This window comes from Pristiophorus japonicus, chromosome 4 (assembly GCF_044704955.1).
Source record: "Pristiophorus japonicus isolate sPriJap1 chromosome 4, sPriJap1.hap1, whole genome shotgun sequence".
In the NCBI taxonomy this organism is placed as follows: Eukaryota; Metazoa; Chordata; class Chondrichthyes; family Pristiophoridae; genus Pristiophorus; species Pristiophorus japonicus.
The window spans coordinates 50322865-50346237 of NC_091980.1; the positions used below are offsets into that span (position 1 = coordinate 50322865).

General features: G+C 42.7%; 1 protein-coding gene across 3 annotated transcripts in view; it reads left to right on the top strand.

Annotated features, from left to right (window-relative positions):
* Positions 1 to 23373, top strand: part of LOC139262899 (meiosis-specific kinetochore protein-like) — a 130794-nt gene that overhangs the window by 104779 nt on the left and 2642 nt on the right. For all 3 annotated transcript variants that reach the window (XM_070878164.1, XM_070878166.1, XM_070878167.1), the window contains one exon: positions 12550 to 12676. In XM_070878164.1, the coding sequence (XP_070734265.1) occupies positions 12550 to 12676 (127 nt within the window). The remainder of the gene's footprint in view (positions 1 to 12549; positions 12677 to 23373) is intronic.

The following is a 23373-nucleotide window of genomic DNA, read 5'->3' on the forward strand; positions in this document are numbered from 1 at the left end:
CCTAGGCAGCTGAAGGCATGGCCGCCAATGGTGGAGTGATTTAAATTGGGGATGCACAAGAGGCTAGAATTGGAGGAGTGCAGATATCTCTGAGGGTTGTAGACCTGGAGGCAGTTACAGAGATAAGGAGGGGTGAGGTTTTGACAAACATTTAAAGAAATATTCCAAAATTGGTTGTGATCTTCCAAAATTCCCTAGATTCTAGAATGGTCCCAGCGAATTGGAAGGTAGCAAATGTTAGCCCACTATTGAAGCAAGGAGGGAAGAGAGAATACAAGGGATTACTGGCCAGTTAGTCATCACGAAAATGCTGGAATCCATTATTGAGAAAGTGGAAACAGGGCACTTAGAAACAATATTTCCTCTAATTTTTGTTTGTACTGAGCGAACCGCTCTGAGCGTCACTTTTTTAATCAATGGACAAATTTTACAACAGCAACAACTTTCATTCACCTGAGCCAAATGAAATTATTCTGCACTGATGACTTAGTAATCAGAACAGTCTCCTCTTAAAACTTGGTTTTATTACACACACACTGCATCTCCCTCCCTAAAAAAAAATAGTTGATTCTAACTTGCTGACATCAAAATTGACACAGATCTCGTACAGCTTTAGATGCTCATAAGCCTTCATTACTCCTATCTGCATTAACAGAAAGGAGATAGCAGGAACCCTATTTTTCTGAACAAGCAAGGTCACTGCAAAGTAATCGGCAGCTCTGCTTGTTAAGAAAGGATAGTGGGAATAGGATACCGCACAGTTAGTTTCAAGTTTAGAAACAATTTTTGAGATTTAGGAGAAACATTGTCTCTTGGTTTCAGGGTCGGTTCAGGATGCATTCTGTGTAATAGGTGCGTGTAAGTCAGTTTTACTATTTTAAAAGCAGATTTCCCCAAGAAGATTTGGCATGCACTCAGTTTTTAAATGTACAATGTCCCTTCACTTTATTTACCGTTTTTGGATTTTATGCAAATCTTTCAACTCCCCCACTTTTTTTTGGCCAAAAACTGAAATTGATTGAAAAGGGTGAATGAAGCGTTTGCGGAAAGTGTCTAAGTGCTGGTTGGGAAGGGTTGAAGTTGTCTGCCTCTTTGCATGTGCATTAACCCAAGCAGGACAGCCAAAGGATTGAGTTTGGTATTATTTAAACCGTATTCTAGCAACTGTGCACCCCAAGCAAGCTCGTGACTGCTAGGGATTGATTCAAAGACATTCACAGATATAGCTGCATGCTGCCATTCTGCCTTGATATAACTTTCTATCTGTTCTGACTTTCTGACACTCGAGTCTCTGGCTCCTCTCTAAACTGCACCACAAAGCAACGTATTGAATCATAGAATAGTACAGCACAGAATGAGGCCATTCGCCCACCAACTCTACACCGCCTGCTCTTTCCCTATATCCCTGCAATTTCTTTCTCCTTCAAGTATTTATCCAATTCCCTATTGAATCTCTATCCACAACCCTATCAAGCAATGCATTCCAAATCCTAACCATTCATTGCAACCACTCACTCATTTCCTTATGTTTGCTCTGATTCTTTTGCCAATCACCTTAAATCTGTGCCCTCGTTTCAACTCTTCAGCCATTGGAAACAATTTCTCATTATAGGTAGAAAGAGGGATGAGGTCCTGCAGGCAGATTTTAGGGAGCTAGGAGAGAGATTAAAAAGCAGGACCTTAAAGGTCTTACTCCCGGTGCCACGTGCTAGCGAGTACAGAAATAGGAGGTTAGAGCAGATGAATTCATTGCAGGAGAGAGGGTTTTAATTCCTGAGGCAATGGGAGCGTTTCTGTACAAGCCGAACGGGTTGCACCTCAACAGAGCCGGGACCAATATCCTCACGTAGGGGTTTGCTAGTGCTGTTGTGGAAGGTTTAAACTAGCTTGGCAGGGGGAGGATAATATGTCCTTACTATACAGTACAAATGCACACGAGGCCCATGCTAGAGAGAAGGTCACTCTGTGACCAGTAATCTTTATTTGCCAGCACTGAAGTGGAGAAGATGGGTGGAGCTTCCCCTTTTATACCTGAAAGTCCAGGTTAGGAGTGTCTCCCACAAGTTCACCACCTAGTGGTCAGTGTTCTCGCGCTGTACAACTTAAGTCAGTTTATACATGGGTTACAATGACAGTTGAATACATGATATCACCTCCCCCCAAAGTCTTATTGGGATCACAGGTTAAGTCTCTCTAATGGTTTACACACCATTGTAGAGCGCCTGAGTTGGGGCTCCGGTTGTTGGGCGCTGGCCTGAGTGTTTGCTGTTTGCACTGCCTCAGGCCTGTCCGGACTGCCCACAGTGACTAGGCTCTCCTCCACTTAGTTCCGGTGTTCGATCACCTGTGGTGGAGTGAACTCTACATCGTGTTCTTCCTCTGCTTCTTCTATGGGGTTGCTGAACCTCCTTTTTGTTTGATCCACGTGTTTGCGGCAGATTTGTCCATTGGTAAGTTTAACCATCAGAATCCTATTCCCCTCTTTCGCAATCACACTGCCTGCGAGCCATTTGGGTCCTGCAGCGTAGTTGAGGACAGAGACAGGGTCATTGACATCAATACATCGCGCCCTCGCCTTCCCGTCATGGTAGTCACATTATGACTGGCGCCTGCTCTCAACAATTTCTTTCATGGTGGGATGTATAAGGGATAACCTGGTTTTGAGCGTCCTTTTCATTAGCAGCTCTGCGGGTGGAACCCCTGTGAGCGAGTGTGGTCGGGATCTATTGGCCAACAGGAGGCGTGATAAGCGGCTTTGTAGGGAACCCCCTTGGATTCTGAGCATCCCCTGTTTGATTATCTGCACTGCTCATTCCGCCTGGCCGTTTGAGGCCAGCTTGAACGGTACCATTCTGACATGGTTGATACCATTTCCTGCCATGAAGTCCTGGAATTCAATGCTTGTAAAGCACGGGCCATTGTGGCTGACCAAGACATCCGGTAGACCATGGGCAGCGAACATTGCCCAAAGACTTTCTACCGTAGCAAAGGATGTGCTTGAATTGAGAATGTCACACTTGATCCATTTGGAATAGGCGTCTACTACAACCAAAAACATTTTTCCCATGAAAGGACCTGCGTAGTCCACATGGATGCGTGACCATGGCTTGGCGGGCCAGGACCAGGGGCTAAGGGGGGCTTCACTGGGCGCATTGCCCAGTTGGGGGCACGTGTTGCACCTGCGAACACAAAGTTACAGGTCTGCGTCTATCCCTGGCCACCAAACGTGTGACCTGACAATTGCCTTCACCATGACAATGCCCGGGTGCTCATTGTGGAGTTCTCGGATGAACGCCTCTCTGCCCATCTGGGGCATGACTACTCAGTTTCCCCATAGTAGGCAATCAGCCTGAATCGAGAGTTCATCCTTGCGCCTGTGAAATGGTTTAAATTCCTCAGGGCATGCCCCGTACGTGGCTGCCCTGTCCCCATTCAGGACACATTTCTTGACGAAAGACAGTAGCGGGTCTCTATTTGTCCAGACTTTGATCTGGCGGGCTGTCACGAGTGAGCCTTCGCTTTCGAAAGCTTTAATAGCCATGACCATCTCTGCAGCAGCAGACTAAACGGTGGCACAATTGAGGAACAGTGGAGGACTTTGAAGGAGCTCTTTCATAGTGCTCAACAAAAATATATTCTTGTGAAAAAGAAGGGCGGTAAGAGAAGGGATAACCAGCCGTGGATAACCAAGGAAATAAAGGAGAGTGTCAAATTAAAAACCAATGCGTATAAAGTGGCCAAGGTTAGTGAGAAACTAGAAGATTGGGAAAATTTTAAACGACAGCAAAGAATGACTAAGAAAGCAATAAAGAAAGGAAAGATAGATTACGAAAGTAAACTTGCGCAAAACATAAAAACAGATCGTAAAAGCTTTTACCGATATATAAAACGGAAAAGAGTGACTAAAGTAAATGTTGGTCCCTTAGAAGATGAGAAGGGGGATTTAATAATGGGAAATGTGGAAATGGCTGAGATCTTAAACAATTATTTTGCTTCGGTCTTCACAGTGGAAGACACAAAAACCATGCCAAAAATTGCTGCTCACGGGAATGTGGGAAGGGAGGAACTTGAGACAATCACTATCACTAGTGCTGGACAGGCTAATGGATCTCAAGGTAGACAAGTCCCCTGGTCCTGATGAAATGCATCCCAGGGTATTAAAAGAGATGGCGGAAGTTACAGCAGATGCATTCGTTATAATCTACCAAAATTCTCTGGACCCTGGGGAGGTACCATCGGATTGGAAAGCAGCTAATGTAACGCCTCTGTTTAAAAAAGGGGGCAGACAAAAGGCAGGTAACTATAGGCCGGTTAGTTTAACATCTGTAGTGAGGAAAATGCTTGAAGCTATCATTAAGGAAGAAATAGCGGGACATCAAGATAGGAATAGTGCAATCAAGCGGGCGCAACATGGATTCATGAAGGGGAAATCATGTTTAACTAATTTACTGGAATTCTTTGAGGATATAACGAGCATGGTGGATAGAGGTGTACCGATGGAGGTGGTGTATTTAGATTTCCAAAAGGCATTCGATAAGGTGCCACACAAAAGGTTACTGCAGAAGATAAAGGTACGTGGAGTCAGAGGAAATGTATTAGCTTGGATAGAGAATTGGCTGGCTAACAGAAATCAGAGAGTCGGGATAAATGGGTCCTTTTCGGGTTGGAATTCGGTGGTTAGTGGTGTGCCACAGGGATTGGTGCTGGGACCACAACTGTTTACAATATGCATAGGTGACCTGGAAGAGGGGACAGAGTGTAGTATAACAACATTTGCAGATGACACAAAGATTAGTGGGAAAGCGGGTTGTGTAGAGGACACAGAGAGGCTGCAAAGAGATGAATCCACGGCCAGATCAGCCATGATCTTATTGAATGGCGGAGCAGGCTCGAGGGGCTAGATGACCTACTCCTGTTCCTAATTCTTATGTTCTTATTCTGTGTATGGTTCTTAATGAATACTTTACATCTGTTTTCACAAAAGAGAGTGGCAATGCAGCCATTGCAATCAGGGAGGAGTGTGAAATATTAGACGAAATAAACAGTGAGAGAGGAAATTTTAAGGGGTTTAGCGTCTTTGAAAGTGGATAAATCCCCAGGCCCAGATGAAATGTATCCCAGGCTGTTAAGAGAAGCAAAAGAGGAAATAGCAGAGGCTCTGACCATCATTTTCCAATCCTCTCTGGCTACAGGTGTGGTGCCCGAGGACGGCTAATGGTGTACCTTTGTTCAAAAGGAAGATAGGGATAGACTGAGTAATTACAAGCCAGTCAGCCTAACCTCGGTGGTGGGAGAATTATTGGAAAAAATTCTGAGTGACAGGATAAATCTTAATTTAGAAAGACATGGATTATTCAGGACTGTCAGCATGGATTTGTTAAGGGAAGGTCATGTCTGACTAACTTTATTGCATTTTTTGAGGAGGTAACAAGGTGAGTCGATGAGGGTAGTGCATTGGATCTAATTATATATGGATTTTAGCAAGGCTTTTGATAAGGTCCCACATGGCAGACTGGTCACAAAAGTAAAAGCCCATAGGATCTGTTGTGTATGCAATAACTGTTAGACTGAGTACTGTTTAACTCCAAGAGGTATGACCTTGTCTCTGCTTTATTAAGGCCCAAAGTTCATATATACAATATGGCTGGCCTTTTATACTTGGGCTGCACACACGTGCGTGCAGCCCAATGGCCTCCAACAGTGACGCCATCTAGTGGCTAGTGATCCCAAAAGTACAAGGCAAAGTGGCAAGTTGGATCCAAAATTGGCTGAGGCAGGGAGCAAAGGGTAATGGTTGATGGGTGTTTGTGATTGGAAGGCTGTTTCCAATGGGGTTCCTCAGGGCTCAGTACTCGGTCCCTTGCTCTTTGTGGTATATATCAATGATTTACACTTGAATGTAGGGGTATGATTAAGAAATTTACAAATGATACAAAAATTGGCTGTATAGTTGATAATGAAGAAGAAAGCTGTAGACTGCAGGAAGATATCAATGAACTGGTCAGGTGGGCAGAACTGTGGCAAATAGAATTCAATCCAGAGAAGTGTGAGGTAATGCATTTGGGAAGGGCTAACAAGGCAAGGGAATACACATTAAATGGTAGGACACTGAGAAGTGTAGATGAACAAAGGGACCCTGGAGTGCATGTCCACAGATCTCTGAAGGTAGCAGGCCAGGTAGATAAGGTGATTAAGAAGGCATATGGAATACTTGTCTTTATTAGCTGAGGCATAGAATACAAGAGTAGGGAGGTTATGCTTGACTGTATAAAACACTAGTAGGCCACAGCTAGAGTACTGCGTGCAGTTCTAGTCACCACATTACAGCCCCAGATGGGCAGAGGAAACGTTTCAAGGACACCCTCAAAGCATCCTTGATAAAATGCAACATCCCCACCGACACCTGGGAGTCCCTGGCCAAAAACTGCCCTAAGTGGAGGAAGAGTATCCGAGAGGGCACTGAGCACCTCGAGTTTCGTCGCCGAGAGCATGCAGAAAACAAGCGCAGGCAGTGGAAGGAGCTTGCGGCAAACCAGATTCCTCACCCACCCTTTCCTTCAATGACTGTCCCACCTATGATGGAGACTGTAATTCCTGTATTGGACTGTACAGTCATCTAAGAACTCACTTTTAGAGTGGGCCTCCTTCTGTGCTGAAAATTTCTATGATTCTATGATTAATTACTCTCTAAATCCTTCATGATTTTAAACATCCCTATTAAATTTCTTCTTTGCCTTCGCTGCTCCAAGGAGAACATCTCCAGGTTATCCATAACATAAGAATTGGAAGCAGGTGTACGCCATTCGGCCCCTCGAGCCTGCATCACCATTCAATGAGATCATGGCTGATCTTCTACCTCAACTCCACTTTCCTGCACTATCCCCATATCCCTTGATTCCCTTAATGGCCAAAAATCTATCAATCTCTGTCTTGAATATACTCAAAGACCGAGCCTCCACAATCCTCTGGGGTAGAGAATTCCAAGGGCTAGACTTTCCATTCAGATCGCTAGGGTCCAAAAAATGGGCGATGTTCCAGCCTTGGCGATGTGTCAGCCTTGATGATCACTGGAACATCGCCCATTTTTAGGATTGCGACTTACAGCTCAGCGATAGCCCAATGATCTGAAATGGGCCCACCCTCTGAGCGAAGAAGTTTCTCCTCATCTCAGTCCTAAGTGGCCGACCCCTTATTCTAAGACTGTGACCCCTGGTTTTGGACAGCTCAGCCACAGGAAACATCCTCTCTGCATCTACCCTATCAAGCCCTGTAAGAATTTAGTATGTTTCAATGAGATCACTTCTTATTCTTCTAGAATGTAGGCCTCGTCTACTCAATCTCTTCTCATAGGACAATCCCCCCCCTCCCAGGAATCAGTCTGGTGAACCTTCATTACATTCCCTCAATGGCAAGTATATCCTTCCTTAGGTAAGGAGACCAAAACTGTACAGGTGCAGTCTCACCACAGCCCTATATAATTGCTCTTTACTCTTATACTCAAATCCTCTTGTAATAAAGGCCAACGTACCATTTGCTTTCTTAATTGCTTGCTGTACCTGCATGTTTACTTTCAGTGATTCGTGTACAAGGACACCCAGATCTCTCTCAACACCAACATTTCCAATCTCTTACCATTTAAAAAATACTCTGCTATTCTAATTTTCTGACCAAAGTGGATAACTTCACATTTCTCCACATTATAGTCCATTCGCCATGTTCTTGTCCACTCACTGAGCATGTCTATATCCCCTTGAAGTCTCTTTACATCCTCCTCACAACTTAAATTCCCACCTAGCTTTGTATCATCAACAAACTTAGAAACACAGGATGAGCGTCTGAAATCCGGAGTTCCGAAATTCGAAATGTTCCAGAATCCGGACACCGTGCCGATCCATGGTGGGGTCGTCCGGAGTCCGGAAAATGTTCCAGAATCCGGACATTATTTTAAACCAGATTAACTGTTGAAAAGGAATTTTAAAATAAAAACTTTAACGTATCTTTTTTGCAGGTCTTCAACGCAGGTTTTTCCCGACCGCCAAACCCTGACCTGGAACCACCGACCCCTGAGGCAGAACCGCTGACGCCGACCTCTCTCCGCTGCCAGGCCCCCTCATCTACCTCGGCTCCCGCTCTGAAGCCAGGCCTCCCCCTACCTATCTCGGCTCTCTCACCACCACCGATGCCGGGCCCCCCTACCTACCTCAGACGGCTCCGCTGCCGACACCGAGCTCCCCCCACCTACCTCGGCCCCCACTTTGCTGCCGACACCAGGCCCCCACTACCTACCTCGGCCGCCGCCCGCACCCACTCCACCATCGACGCCGGGGCCCCCCCACCTACCTCAGCCCCCACTCCACTGCCAGCCCTCCCTATCTACCTCAGCCCAGGTGTTTCTGGATTCGGGCCATCAGAAAGACATTCCGAAATCCGAAAATGCCTGAACCTCAGCCCGGACGTTTCCGGATTCAGAACATCGGAAAGACATTCCGAAATCCGGAAATACACAAAATCCAGACTGGCCTCAGTCCCAAGGTTTCCGGATTTCGGAAACCTCTAATACATTTTATCCCCTCATCCAAATCATTGATATAGACTGTGAATAGCTATCCAAGCACCAATCCTTGCAGCATCCCACTAATCACAGCCGGCCAACCCGAAAATGACCCGTTTATTCCTACTCTCTGTTTTCTGTCCGTTAACCAATCCTCAATCTATACTAGTATATTAACCCCAATCCCATGAGCCCCAATTTTGTTCAATAACCTCTTGTGTGGCAACTTATCGATTGCCTTCTGAAAATCCAAATACACCACATCCACTGGTTCCCCCTTATCTATTCTGCTAGTTACAACCTCAAAAAACTCTAACAGATTTGTCAAACATGATTTCCCTTTCATAAATCCACGTTGATTCTGCCTGATCCTATTATTATTTGGTATCATAGTAATGATCAAAATTACTTTCTTCAGACAACATAGAATAATTTTAAGCTTTAAGTTCACAGGTAACTTCACACTAGATCAATACAGATGACCAAGGCCATTCAGCCCATCTTGGGTCATCCATTCAGAGACCCTATGGTCCACGAACCAACTGTTTCTTTATTGATTCCATTATTTTTGCATCCACCACCCCACCCAAAGGTTCATCTCGTCAATCACTTTTTGTGTGAAGAAAAATTTCCCAACATCATTCCTAAATTGTCCTTTTACCAGTTTGAACCTCTGTCCTCTTGTTTAGTTATAAGTGGATCTATTCCCGCACTTTTCGGTCTGTAATGTCACCAGATTGATCGACAAAGAAGTATCATAGCAGGGCTCCACAAATATCCAACTTATTTATTTTCTTTAATAAATATTTTTTATATTCTTTTCAATACATGATGAAAGAAAGAATTTGCATCATATGGCACCTTTCATAAGTATAAGTATATCCCAAAGCTTCATGAGTGTTATCAGACCAAATATGACCCTGAAACACAGAGATTAGGCAGGTAAGCAAAAGCTTGCTTAAAGAGAGAGGTTTGTGGAGAGGTTTAGGGAGGGATTCCAGAAAGCTGGGGTCCAGGAAGCTGGAGGCACAGCTGCCAATTGTGGAGGGATGAAAATCAGAGATGCGCAAGAGGTCAGAATTGGAAGAGTGCAAAGATCTCTGAGGTTTGTAGGGCTGGAGGAGGCTACAGAGATAGAGAGGAGTGAGGCCATGGAGGGATTTGAACACAAGGATGAAAATTTTAAAATTGAAGTGCAGCCGGACTGGGAACCAATGTCGGCCAGCAAGCACAGGGGTGATGTGTGAATAAGACGATGCGAGTTGCGATATGGGCAGCAGAATTTTGGACAAGCTCAAATTTATGGAGGGCGGAAGGTGGGTGGCCGGCCAGGAGAGCATTGGAATAGTCTAGTCTAGAGGAAACAAAGGCATGGATGAGGGTTTCAGAGGCAGGTGCGGAGACAGGTGATTTTGCGGAGGTGGTTTTGGAGGTGGAGAGGATATCAGGTCGGAATCTCAGCTCAGAGTCAAATAGGACGGCAAGGTTGTAAACAGTCCGATTCAGCCTCAGACAGTAGACATGGAGGGGAATGGGAGCAGAGTTTGTCGCGGGGACCAAAGACAGTGGCATCAGTCTTCCCAATATTAAATTGGTGGAAATTTATGCTCATCCAAACTGGATGTTAGATGAGCAGTGTGACAAATCAGCAGCAGTGGAGGGGTCTAGAGAGGTGGTGGTAAGGTAGAGCTGCATGTCGTCAGCATACAGGTGGAATCTGAAGTGTTTTCGGATGATATCGCCAAGGGGCAGCATGTAGATGAGAAATAGGAGAGGGCCAAGAATAGATCTTTGGAGGACTCCAGTGTGTATGCAGAAAGAGAAGCCAATGCAGGTGATTCTCTGGCTACAACTAGTTAGATAAGAATAGAACCAGGCCAGGACAGTTCCACCCAGCTCGACAATGGAGGGGAGGCATTGGACGAGAACGGTGTGGTCAACCATGTCAAAGGCTGCAGAAACTTCCTGGAGCTTTGTTTACTCTTTTCCAGATTATATCAAATAATTCATATAACTTTCTGAGTAATTTAGAAAATTGTTCCACGAAGTTGAACTCCTTTCAATATTAGGTCAAGGAAATAAGACAGTTTTTTTTAACAATGGTATAATTCAGATATATTTATCGTAAACTGTGTATGACTGTCATAAAGTACAGAAAATGCTGGAAATACACAATGTTATGTCAGCAACTGAAGAGAGAAAATACAGAATAACATTTTGGGTGTAGATCTTGATACAGTCAAACACTGGAACGTGAACTTTTTTTTATTTAGACGCTAACGGACCTCTATTTCTAATATTAGTTGTTTTCTTAGCTGTTTGAATATCAATCCTTGCTTCCTGTCTACTTGTAATTAAACTGTATGTGCCTAACAAACATAGAAACATAGAAACATAGAAACATAGAAAATAGGTGCAGGAGTAGGCCATTCGGCCCTTCTAGCCTGCACCGCCATTCAATGAGTTCATGGCTGAACATTCAACTTCAGTACCCCATTCCTGCTTTCTCGCCATACCCCTTGATCCCCCTAGCAGTAAGGACCTCATCTAACTCCTTTTTGAATATATTTAGTGAATTGGCCTCAACAACTTTCTGTGGTAGAGAATTCCACAGGTTCACCACTCTCTGGGTGAAGAAGTTCCTCCGCATCTCGGTCCTAAATGGCTTACCCCTTATCCTTAGACTGTGACCCCTGGTTCTGGACTTCCCCAACATTGGGAACATTCTTCCTGCATCTAACCTGTCTAACCCCGTCAGAATTTTATATGTTTCTATGAGGTCCCCTCTCATTCTTCTGAACTCCAGTGAATACAAGCCCAGTTGATCCAGTCTTTCTTGATAGGTCAGTCCCTCCATCCCGGGAATCAGTCTGGTGAACCTTCGCTGCACTCCCTCAATAGCAAGAATGTCCTTCCTCAGGTTAGGAGACCAAAACTGTACACAATACTCCAGGTGTGGCCTCACCAATGCCCTGTACAACTGTAGCAACACCTCCCTGCCCCTGTACTCAAATCCCCTTGCTATGAAGGCCAACATGCCATTTGCTTTCTTAACCGCCTGCTGCACCTGCATGCCAACCTTCAATGACTGATGTACCATGACACCCAGGTCTCTTTGCACCTCCCCTTTTCCTAATCTGTCACCATTCAGATAATAGTCTGTCTCTCTGTTTTTACCACCAAAGTGGATAACCTCACATTTATCCACATTATACTTCATCTGCCATGCATTTGCCCACTCACCTAACCTATCCAAGTCGCTCTGCAGCCTCACAGCATCCTCCTCGCAGCTCACACTGCCACCCAACTTAGTGTCATCCGCAAATTTGGAGATACTACATTTAATCCCCTCATCTAAATCATTAATGTACAGTGTAAACAGCTGGGGCCCCAGCACAGAACCTTGCGGTACCCCACTAGTCACTGCCTGCCATTCTGAAAAGTACCCATTTACTCCTACTCTTTGCTTCCTGTCTGACAACCAGTTCTCAATCCATGGATAAATATATACATGTCTATGTCAAATAGTTGCAGGAATCATATAAATAACATAAGGTTATTTATAAACAATCTATATCTCCTATCAGTTGTGCATGATTGCATAGGAAGGAAATATTTGAAAACTTTTGTGCTGATTATTGTACACAAATAGTAATCACAGCTTTGAAAGCCATATTTCCAACTTATTCAAAACAGATCTTTTGTGTTTATTCAAAATTATATGTATTGTTAAAGTTATAGGTGCACTGATGTAATGAAATGTAAAAACAAAATGATTTCTCTGTTTCGACCAAGCCAGGAGGTGTTTAGGTTGTGCAGCTTATTGCACAATTCCACAGATTTCAGAATTTGTACAAAACTATTAAAAATGCGGGTAACAGATGACAAAACCCTGATCATGAAGTTAATTACTTGGAGGAAAGTATCTATAATGGACATTAAAACAAATTTCTGAAGTTGAATTGCAAAGTCATTTTCATTGTTTTTATTCTTGCCAGGGACTGAAGGAACAAGATAAATTACCAATTTGCAGCATCATCCTTGCTCCTGACTGTTATCAACCATCTAAAGTTTGGCAGTATGAACATATGCAACCTTGGACAATGTTTGAAAATGCACCTACAGGTAAGGTAAATGACACAAAATGTCCAGTTTCATTATTTATCCAGTTCTGTTTGCGTCCTCCCTCTGAATCCATCTAACTGGATCCATAAAGGTGAAAGCCAATTATTTGGGCTCCACTAACATTTTTTTAAGTTTTAGAGTGCATGCGCAGCTCATGCCATAATGCCAGATGCGCCCTTCCATTTGGAAGATAAAATAGATGTTGTTACACTGCAGCTGATGCCATGTCAAGCTGATATCATGCATCAAACAATTGCACTGTGCTAATTTAGTTTCTACTATTGGCAAATGATTCAAGCTAGTTAAGTTTCTATTTTAGCAGTGGATTTATAAATTGATGCAGCAACCTGTTGATGCTTGTTAAATTTTTGGATATTTTTATATCATCTTATCCGAGATAATCTTGGCTCTGTATCTTGGATTACATAAGAATATAAGAATTAGGAGCAGGAGTAGGCCATACAGCCCCTAAACTCCACCATTTAATAAGATCATAATAACTGTATTTATATAGTGCCTTTAACGTAGTAAAACATCCCAAGGTGTTTCACAGCAGTGTTACAAGACAAAACAGGTAAATTTAATACCGAGCCAGAAAAGAAGAAATTAAGGCAGATGACCAAAAACTTGGTTAAAAAGGTAGGTTTTAAGGAGCGTCTTAAAGGAGGAAAGAGAGGTAGAGAAGCGGAGAGGTTTAGGGAGGGAGTTCCAGAGCTTAAGGCCCAAACAGCTAAAAGCATAGCCACCGATGGTTGAGCAGTTATAATGAAGAATCTTCAAGAGGGCAGAATTTGAGGAGCACAGAACATCTTTTGGGTTCTGAGGCTGAAAAAGATTACACAGATAGGAAGGGGCAAGGTCATAGTGATTTGTAAACAAGGATAAGAATTTTGAAATCGAGGCATTATTTAACTGGGAATCAATGTAGATCAGAAAGCACAGGGGTGATGGGTGATTGGGACGGTGCGAGTTAGGACACGGGCTGCTGAGTTTTGGATGACCTCAAATTTACATAGTGTAGAATGTGGGAGGCCAGCCAGGAGTGAGTTGGATTAGTCAAGTCCACAAGTAACAAAGGCATGAATGAGGGTTTCAGCAGAAGAGCTGATGCGGAGGTGGGCAATGTTAGAGGTGGAAAAAGGCGGTTTTAATTATGCTGTGGATATGTGGCTGGAAACTTATTTCAGGGTTAAATGACACCTAAGTTGCGAACATGCTTGTTCATAAGAACATAAAAAAATAGGAGCAGGAGGCCATTTGGCCCCTCGGGCCTGCTCCACCATTCAATAAGATCATGGCTGATCTGATCTTGGGCTCAGCTCCACTTCCCTGCCTGCTACCCATAACCCTTCACGTCCTTATCGCTCAAAAACCTGTCTATATATTCAATGACCCAGCCTCCACAGCTCTCTGGGGCAGAGAATTTTACAGATTTACAACCCTCAGATTAGAAATTCCTCCTCATCTCAATTTTAAATGGGTGACCCCTTATTCTGATATTATGACCCCTAGTTCTAGATTCCCCCATGAGGGGAAACATCCTCTCTGCATCTACCTTGTCGAGCCCCCTCAGTATCTTATATGTTTCAATAAGATCACACCTCATTCTTCTAAACTCCAATGAGTATAGGCCCCAACCTACTCAACGTTTCCTCATAAGTCAACCCCTTCATCTCCAGAATCAACTTAGTGAACCTTCTCTGAACTGCCTCCAATGCAAGTATATCTCTCCTTAAATAAGGAGACCAAAACTGTATGCAGTACCCTAGGTGTGTCCTCACCAATACCCTGTACAGTTATAGCAGGACTTATCTGCTTTCATACTCCATTCCATTTGCAATAAAGCCCAATATTCCATTTGCCTTCCTGATTACTTGCTTATTTGCTGCTTTATTTTTCCTGCCAAAGTGGATTACCACATTATATTCTATCTGCCAAAGATTTTCCCACTCACTTAGCCTGTCTATATCCCTTTGAAGATTTTTGTGTTCTGCTCACAACTTGCTTTCCCATCCATCTGTGCTTCATCAGCAAACTTGGCTTCATTGTACTCGGTCTCTTCATCCAAGTCATTAATTTAAATTGTAAATAGTTGAGGCCCCAGCACTGTTTCGTGTGGCACCCCATTTGCCAACCGGAAAATTACCCATTTATCCCGAATCTCTGTTTTGTTAATTAGCCAATCCGCTATCCGTGTTAATATATTACCCCCAACCCTGTGAGCTCTTACCTTGTGCAGTAACCTTTTATGTGGCACCTTATCGAATGCCTTCTGGAAATCCAAATACACCACATCCACTGGTTCCCCCTTATCCATCCTGCTCGTTACATCCTCAAAGAACTCCAGCAAATTTGTCAAACGTGATTTCCCTTTCAGAAAACCATGCTGACTCTGCTTGACTCTATATTATGCTTTTCCAAATGTCCTGCTACTGCTTCCTTAATAATGGATTTGAGCATTTTCCCAATGACAGATATTAGGCTAACTGGTCTATAGTTTCCTGCTTTCTGTCTGTCTCCTTTTTTAAATAGGGGCATTACATTTGCGGTTTTCCAATCTGCTGGGACCTCCCCAGAATCCAGGAAATTTTGGTAGATTACAACCAATGCATCCACTATCTCTGCAGCCACTTCTTTTAAGACCATAGGATGCAAGCCATCAGGTCCAGAGGACTTGTCCACCTTTAGTCCCATTATTTTACCGAGTACTTTTTCTTTAGTGTTCGTGATTGTTTTACATTCCTCCTTCCCTATAGCCCTTTGATTATCTATTATTGGGATGATTCTAGTATCTTCAACCATGAAGATCGATACAAAATATTTGTTCAAATTCTCTGCCATTTCCCTGTTCCCTATTATTAATTCCCCAGTCTCATCCTCTAAGGGACCAACATTTACTTTAGCCACTCTCTTTCTTTTTATATACCTGTAGAAACTCGTACTATCTGTTTTTATATTTTTTGCTAGTTTACTCTCATAATCTATCTTCCCTCTCTTTATTATTTTTTTAGTGATCCTTTGCTGTTTTTTAAAAGTTTCCCAGCTCTCTGGCCTCCCACTAATCGGCCACTTTGTATGCCATTGTTTTCAATTTGATACCATCCTTTATTTCATTAGTTAGCCACGGATAGTTCTCCCTTCTCTTAGTCTTTCCTTCTCACTGGAATATATTTTTGTTGAGAGTTATTAAATATCTCCTTAAATGTCTGCCATTGCTTATCAACCGTCTTGCACTTTAATCTATTTTCCCAGTCCACTTTAGCCAACTCTGTCATACCTTTGTAGTTTCCTTTGTTTAAGCTCAGGACACTGGTTTGAGATCCAACTTTCTCACCCTCCAACTGAATTTGAAATTCAACCATACTATGATCACTCTTTCCTAGAGGATCCTTTACTAGGAGATAATTTATTAATCCTGTCTAATTACATAGTACCAGATCTAAGATAGCCTGCTCCCTGGTTGGTTCCGCAACGTACTGTTCAAGGAAACTATCCCGGATACACTCTATGAACTCTTCCTCAAGGCTACCTTGGCCAATTTGATTCACCCATGATTCACCCTCAGATTAATGCTAGGGAGAGGGATGGTGTCAGTGGTTAGGGAACACAGTTTATGGCAGGGACCAAAAATAATTGCTTTGGTCTTCCCAATATTTAATTGGAGAAAATTTCTGCTCATCCAGTACTGGATGTCAGACAAGCAATCTGACAATTTAGATACCAAGCAGGGATCGAGAGAAGTGGTGGAGAGGTAGAGCTGGATTTCGTCCGCATACATGTGGAAACTGACTCCATGTTTTTGGATGATATCGCCAAGGGGCAACATATAAATGAGAAATAAGAGGGGGCCAAGGACAGATCCTTGGGGGACACCAAGATAATGATGCGGGAGTGGGAAGAGAAGCCTTTGCAGGTGATTTTCTGGCTACGATTAGATAGATACGAATGGAACCAGGCGAGTGCATTCCCACCTAGCTGGATGATGGGTGAGAGGCATTGGAGGAGGATGGAGTGGTTAACTATGTCAAAGGCTGCAGACAGGTCCAGAAGGACGAGGAGGGATAGTTTACCTTTGTCACACTCACAAAGGATGCCATTTGTGACTTTGATGAGAGCCGTTTTGGTACTGTGGCAGGGGCGAAAATCAGATTGGAGGGATTCAAACATTGAATTCATGGAAAGATGGTCATGGATTTTGGAGGTAACAACACGTTCAAGTATTTTGGGTAGGAAAGGGAGGTTGGAGAGGGGCTGATAGTTTGCAAAGAAGGAGGAATCGGGGATTGTTTTTTTTGAGGAGAGGGATGATGACGACAGATTTGAGGGAAAGGGGGACAGTACCTGAGGAGAGAGAACCGTTAACAATGTCGGCTAACATGGGAGCCAAAAAAGGAAGTTGGGTGGTTTGCAGTTTGGTGGGAATCGGGTCAAGGAAGCAGGAAATGGGTCTCATGGACAAGATGAGCTTGGAGAGATCAAGAGGGGAGATCAAAGAGAAACTAGAGAAAGATGTGAGTTTAGGGCGAGGGTAGGTTGGAGCCTCAGATGAAGTGATGGCTGATCTTCGACCTCAACCCCACTTTCCCATCCGATTCCCATATCCCTTGATTCCCCTCGAGTCCAAAAATCTATCTATTTCAGCCTTGAATATACTCAACGACTCAGCCTCCACAGCCCTGTGAGATAGATAATTCCAAAGATTCACAACCCTCTAAGTGAAGAAATTCTTCCTCATCTCAGTCTTAAATGGCTGAACCCTTATCCTGAGACAATGCCCCTTAATTCTAAACTCTCCAGCCAAGGAAAACAAGCTCTCAGCATCTATCCTGTCAATCCCCCTCAGAATCTTGTATGTTTCAATGAGATAAGAACATAAGAACATAAGAATTAGGAACAGGAGTAGGCCATCTAGCCCCTCGAGCCTGCTCCGCCATTCAATAAGATCATGGCTGATCTGGTCGTGGACTCAGCTCCACTTACCCGCCCTCTCCCCGTAACCCTTAATTCCCTTATTGCTGAAAAATCTATCTATCTTTGACTTGAAAACATTCAATGAGCCAGCCTCAACTGCTTTCTTGGGCAGAGAATTCCACAGATTCACAACCCCCTGGGAGAAGAAATTCTTTCTCAACTCGGTTTTAAATTGGCTCCTCCGAATTTTGAGGCTGTGCTCCCTAGTTCTAGTCTCCCCCACCAATGGAAACAACCTCTTTGCCTCTATCTTGTCTATCCCTTTCATGATTTTAAATGTTTCTATAAGATCACCCCTCATCCTTCTGAACTCCAAGGAGTAAAGACCCAGTCTACTCAATCTATCATCATAAGTTAACCCCCTCATTTCTCAAATCAGCCTAGTGAATCGTCTCTGTACCCCTTCCAAAGCTAGTATATCCTTCCTTAAGTAAGGTGACCAAAACTGCACGCAGTACTCCAGGTGCGGCCTTACCAATACCTTATACAGTTGCAACAACACCTCCCTGCTTTTGTACTCCATCCCTTTCGTAATGAAGGCCAACATTCCATTTGCCTTCCTGATTACCTGCTGCACCTGCAAACTAACCTTTTGGGATTCATGCACAAGGACCCCCAGGTCCCTCTGTGCCACAACATGTTGTAATTTCTCCCCATTCAAATAATATTCCCTTTTACTGTTTTTTTTTTTCCCCCCCAAGATGGATGACCTCACATTTTCCGACACTGTATTCCATCTGCCAAACCTTAGCCCATTCGCTTAACCTATATAAATCTCTTTGCAGCCTCTCTGTGTCCTCTACACAACCTGCTTTCCCACTAATCTTTGTGTCATCTGCAAATGTTGTTACACTACACTCTGTCCCCTCTTCCAGGTCATCTATGTATATTGTAAATAGTTGTGGTCCCAGCACCGATCCCTGTGGCACACCACTAACCACTGATTTCCAACCCGAAAAGGACCCATTTATCCCGACTCTCTGATTTCTATTAGCTAGCCAATTCTCGATCCATGCTAATACATTTCCTCTGACTCCGCGTACCTTTATCTTCTGCAGTAACCTTTTGTGTGGCACCTTATCGAATGCCTTTTGGAAATCTAAATACACCACATCCATCGGTACACCTCTATCCACCATGCTCGTTATATCCTCAAAGAATTCCAGTAAATTAGTTAAACATGATTTCCCCTTCATGAATCCATGTTGCGCCCGCTTGATTGCACTATTCCTATCTTGATGTCCCGCTATTTCTTCCTTAATGATAGCTTCAAGCATTTTCCCCACAACAGATGTTAAACCAACCGGCCTATAGTTACCTGCCTTTTGTCTGCCCCCTTTTTAAAACAGTGGCGTTACATTAGCTGCTTTTCAATCCGCTGGTACCTCCCCAGAGTCCAGAGAATTTTGGTAGGTTATAACGAATGCATCTGCTATAATTTCCGCCATCTCTTTTAATACCCTGGGATGCATTTCATCAGGGCCAGGGGACTTGTCTACCTTGAGTCCCATTAGCCTGTCCAGCACTACCCCCCTAGTGATAGTGATTATCTCAAGGTCCTCCCTTCTCACATTCCTATGACCAGCATTTTTTGGCATGGTTTTTGTGTCTTCCACTGTGAAGACAGAAGCAAAATAATTGTTTAAGGTCTCAGCCATTTCCACATTTCCCATTATTAAATCCCCCTTTTCATCTTCTAAGGGACCAACATTTACTTTAGTCACTCTTTTCCGTTTTATATATCTGTAAAAGCTTTTACTATCTGTTTTTATATTTTGCGCAAGCTTACCTTCATAATCTATCTTCCCTTTCTTTATTGCTTTTTTAGTCATTCTTTCAAACTCCAAGGAGTATAGGCTCAATCTCTCCTATTACCCTTGTGTGTGGTTCCAAACTCTCATATTTTGAGATTATCTATCCTTGTTTTGATATCTAGGCATGCATTTGGTAAAGTATGGTAAAACAAACCACAAACTCGCACTGGTAATTGTTTTTAGATACTGAACTTTTATTGTGTCTCCATAAGATCTTACTTCAGTAGTTGGAAATGGAAGAGCATCACTTTAAATCTCATCATGAATGTAAAGTATCATGCAAAGTTATTTTACATAAGTAACAGTCATATAATAGTTACATATTTACAATAGATAACCTTCCACCTATCTCAAGTAGACAAATCATCCTTTCAAACTAACTAATACTTATACAAAAGGCAAAATACTGCGGATGCTGGAAATCTGAAATGTAAACATAAAGTGCTAGAAATATTTAGCAGGTGAGGCAGCATCTGTGGAGAGAGAAACAGAGTTAATATTTGAGGTCTGTGACCTTTCATCATAAGTTTATGGTTGCTTCTGACATTTTGAACCATATCCTTATAGGTTTTCCATTTACCCTTAATTTCTTTCTTATATCACCTAAAATATTTACTGTGACGCTTGTCCTTTTTTTATATCCTGGAAAAAGTTTGCCGAGTCTCCCTGGATTTGAATAATTGACATCTCTCATCAGTCAAATGCAAGCTCAATGATCTTTAAGTTTTAATTATGTCTCCCTCAGGCTGTAACCTTATGATTTGTTTTAAAGGAAGCAGCCACCAAATCAAAACTACCCCACATTTAATACAAGTATAGATCACTTCATGAGGTGTTATGGACTTCCACGTCTATAGTGTTTTACAGTAATCATAGCGTTGGAGGATGTTTTGTGGGATTTCAATAAGTGAAGAAAATAAGTGGTGCTTGTTGCATCAGAGATTATGGTCCAATGTTTCACAAAACACGACTTAGTTACTTCTCTCTCTTTTTGTATGCAGAGGAATTTTATTTTGTTACAAACATTTATTAAAACTGGAACCAACTTATCTGTGATGGTTTATAAATAAATCTGTTATCGGGTAGTATAGCTAACACCATGGAAGAATGCAACATAAACAAGAAAACATTAGAAAACTTGCAGACTGGGCAGTTAAGTGGCAAATCAACTTTAAATAGATAAATGTGAGGTGATGCACTTTGGTAGGAAAGAACAGAAATATCCTCTACACCTTAGAAAATAAGAAACTGAATGGGAGAACCAGCAAAGGAATCTAGGGATACAGGTGAACAAATCATAAAAAGCAGCATCACAGATCAGCAAAGCAATTAAAAATACTAACAAAGCACTGGGATTTATTAAAGTAGTGAAGTTGTGTTAAACTTGTAAAGGACCTTGGTCAGGCCGCACTTAGAATATTGCGCACAGTTCTGGTCTCCATCCTATAAAAAAGACATAGAAGCACTGGAGAAAGTGCAAAAGAGATTTACGAGGATGGTACCAGAACTGAGATTACAACTATTGGTAAAAATTGAACAGATTGAGGCTTTTTTCTTTAGAAAAGATAAGATTTAGAGGATACCTGATGGTGGTCTTTAAAATTCTGAATGGGTTGGACAGGGTTGGTCTGAGTGAATGTTTCCACTTGTGGGCGAATCCAAAACTAGGGGCCATAAATACAGAATAATTACTAATAAATCCAATAGGGAGATGAGAAATATCTTTAATCAGAGAGTGGAACTCACTACCACAGGAAGTGGTTGAGAAAAATAGTTTAGATGATTTCAAAAGGAAACTAGATGGGTACATGAGAGAAAGGGGAATGCAAAGATGTGCTGAAAGGCCGAGATGAGGTAGGTAAAATGGGAGGAGACTTGTGCGGAGTATAAACACCAGCACAGACTAGTTGGGCCGAATCGCCTGTTTCAATGCTGTATATTCTATGTAAAAACAGTCAAGAAAAGTATAAATCAGCATGATGACTATTATTACCCTTTTGCTTTGGCTTTTTCTGTTTGTAGTGTTAGTGTGTAACTGTTATGTATGCAATAAAGGTTCAAACTGAATACTGTTTAACTAAGCAAGGTACAACCTTGCTCTGCTTAAGTTAGGCCCAAAGTGTCTGACTCACAAAATGGCTGGCCTTTTATACTAGAGCAGCACCATGTATGTGCTGCTCAGTTGCCTCCAACAATGATACCATCTGGTGGCTACAAACAGCATGTACATACATGACAGTAACCTACTAAGCTTTTTTCAAAGTTGACCCCAGAGAAACTCAAATTTTCTTGGACCTGACAGGAATTCAACAGTTAATGGTGCTTTCTTAATAAGAATCAGATAAGATAACATTTTGTTTGTTCAGGAGATTAAGCTGTTAAGAATCTTCTGCTCTGCCAATAGAATAAGATTCATGTGGTCTCTGTATTAAGTTTGTTATGATCAATGTAATTGTCATGCTTTTATTGCTTGGTTGTGTTGGAATGTTGGTCTCCGTTAAATTGATTACATACTATTGGATCTCCTGTGGCATTACTCATGGTAAGCCAAAGGAAATGCTATCTGACCGGTCTCTGATATTGTCATTTTGTTGCTTCTCTCTCTCTCTTGCCTTTTCCACTGGCTTGTATCCCGTTCACTCATCTTCCTTCTCTGTCTCTTCTGCTTCTCTTTTTTTCTATATTTTTCTACTGTTCACTGTCTTCTTCTGATTTTTATTTTCTCTTTCATCTGCCCTTTCGGATGGAGTGGCAGTGAAGGCAGCTTTTTCTCGTGGCTACAGGGCGCTGGGCGAAGAAGAAATTCAGCCAGTATTATTGGTCAACAGGTTGTGGGTGTCTTTTGGACCACATGCAGGGAGTGATCTAGGCCAGAATTCTACATTTTTCGGTGGTGAATGGAGGTCAAGGTCGCTGGGAGGGGGTGTGGGGGCAGGAGCCAGGAAGACACGCATGTATAGGACGGGATATGGTAGGACAGAGAGGGAAAGAGCAGGGTGAAAGGAATGGGCACTTGGTGTGGGAGGTTTTTGTAGGGAGAGATAAAGGGCGAGAGGAAGGGAAGGGTACTCTGGGTGAAGGTGGTAGAGAGGGAAAAATTGAGAGGCAGGAAAGCAAGGGGTAAGGGGGAGGTGAAATGGCAAGGGGTGGAAAGGAGTGTGTATGGGGGGGAGGGAAAAAGGGAACCCCAAGTTTTGGGATGGCTCTGTTATTAATTTTCATAATATAAATTACAGGACTTTCCCAAAGTTCTGAAGGAGCCTTTAAGGAAATTGCTCCTTGTCGTTCAAAAGCTGGAAACTGGCTGTTACAGTGCAGGGGTGGGATTTCCTAAATGTTTTTCTCACCACTTTGAGAAAGCCCTGTTATTTAACAACAGCTTCTATTTATGTAGCCCCTTTTAACATACAATAATTCTGTGAAACACTTTTTTATGAAAAACAGATGCTAGCCAGAATAGGAGATATTAATTATTGGAAAAGATGAGTTTTGAGAAGCTTTTTAAAAAGTGAGCGAGGTGAAGAGGTTTAAGGGGGTAAGGACCCAGGCAGCTGATGACTAAAATGAAGGGATGCAGGTGCACAGGATGTTGAAGGTGGAGTAAATGTAAAGGTGACCAAGGTTGTGAAGTTAGGGTGGGGCAAGGCAATAGAGGGGTATAAGAAAAAGTATTATAAATTCAAGGTGTTGGAAAAACAGGGAGCTAACATAGATCAGAGGTGATGGGCAAATAGGACTTGGTATGGGCAGATGGTTAAAAAGTAGTCAGGGTGAAGTTGAGGTATCTGTAAGGGACAAGGAGTTGTCACCCCTGAACCATGTTTCAGCAAGTGTCAGGATGTCAATGCAGTCATCCATAGTAAGATTGAGGATGGCAATGGCCTTGTTCACAAATGACCAAATATTCTAAAG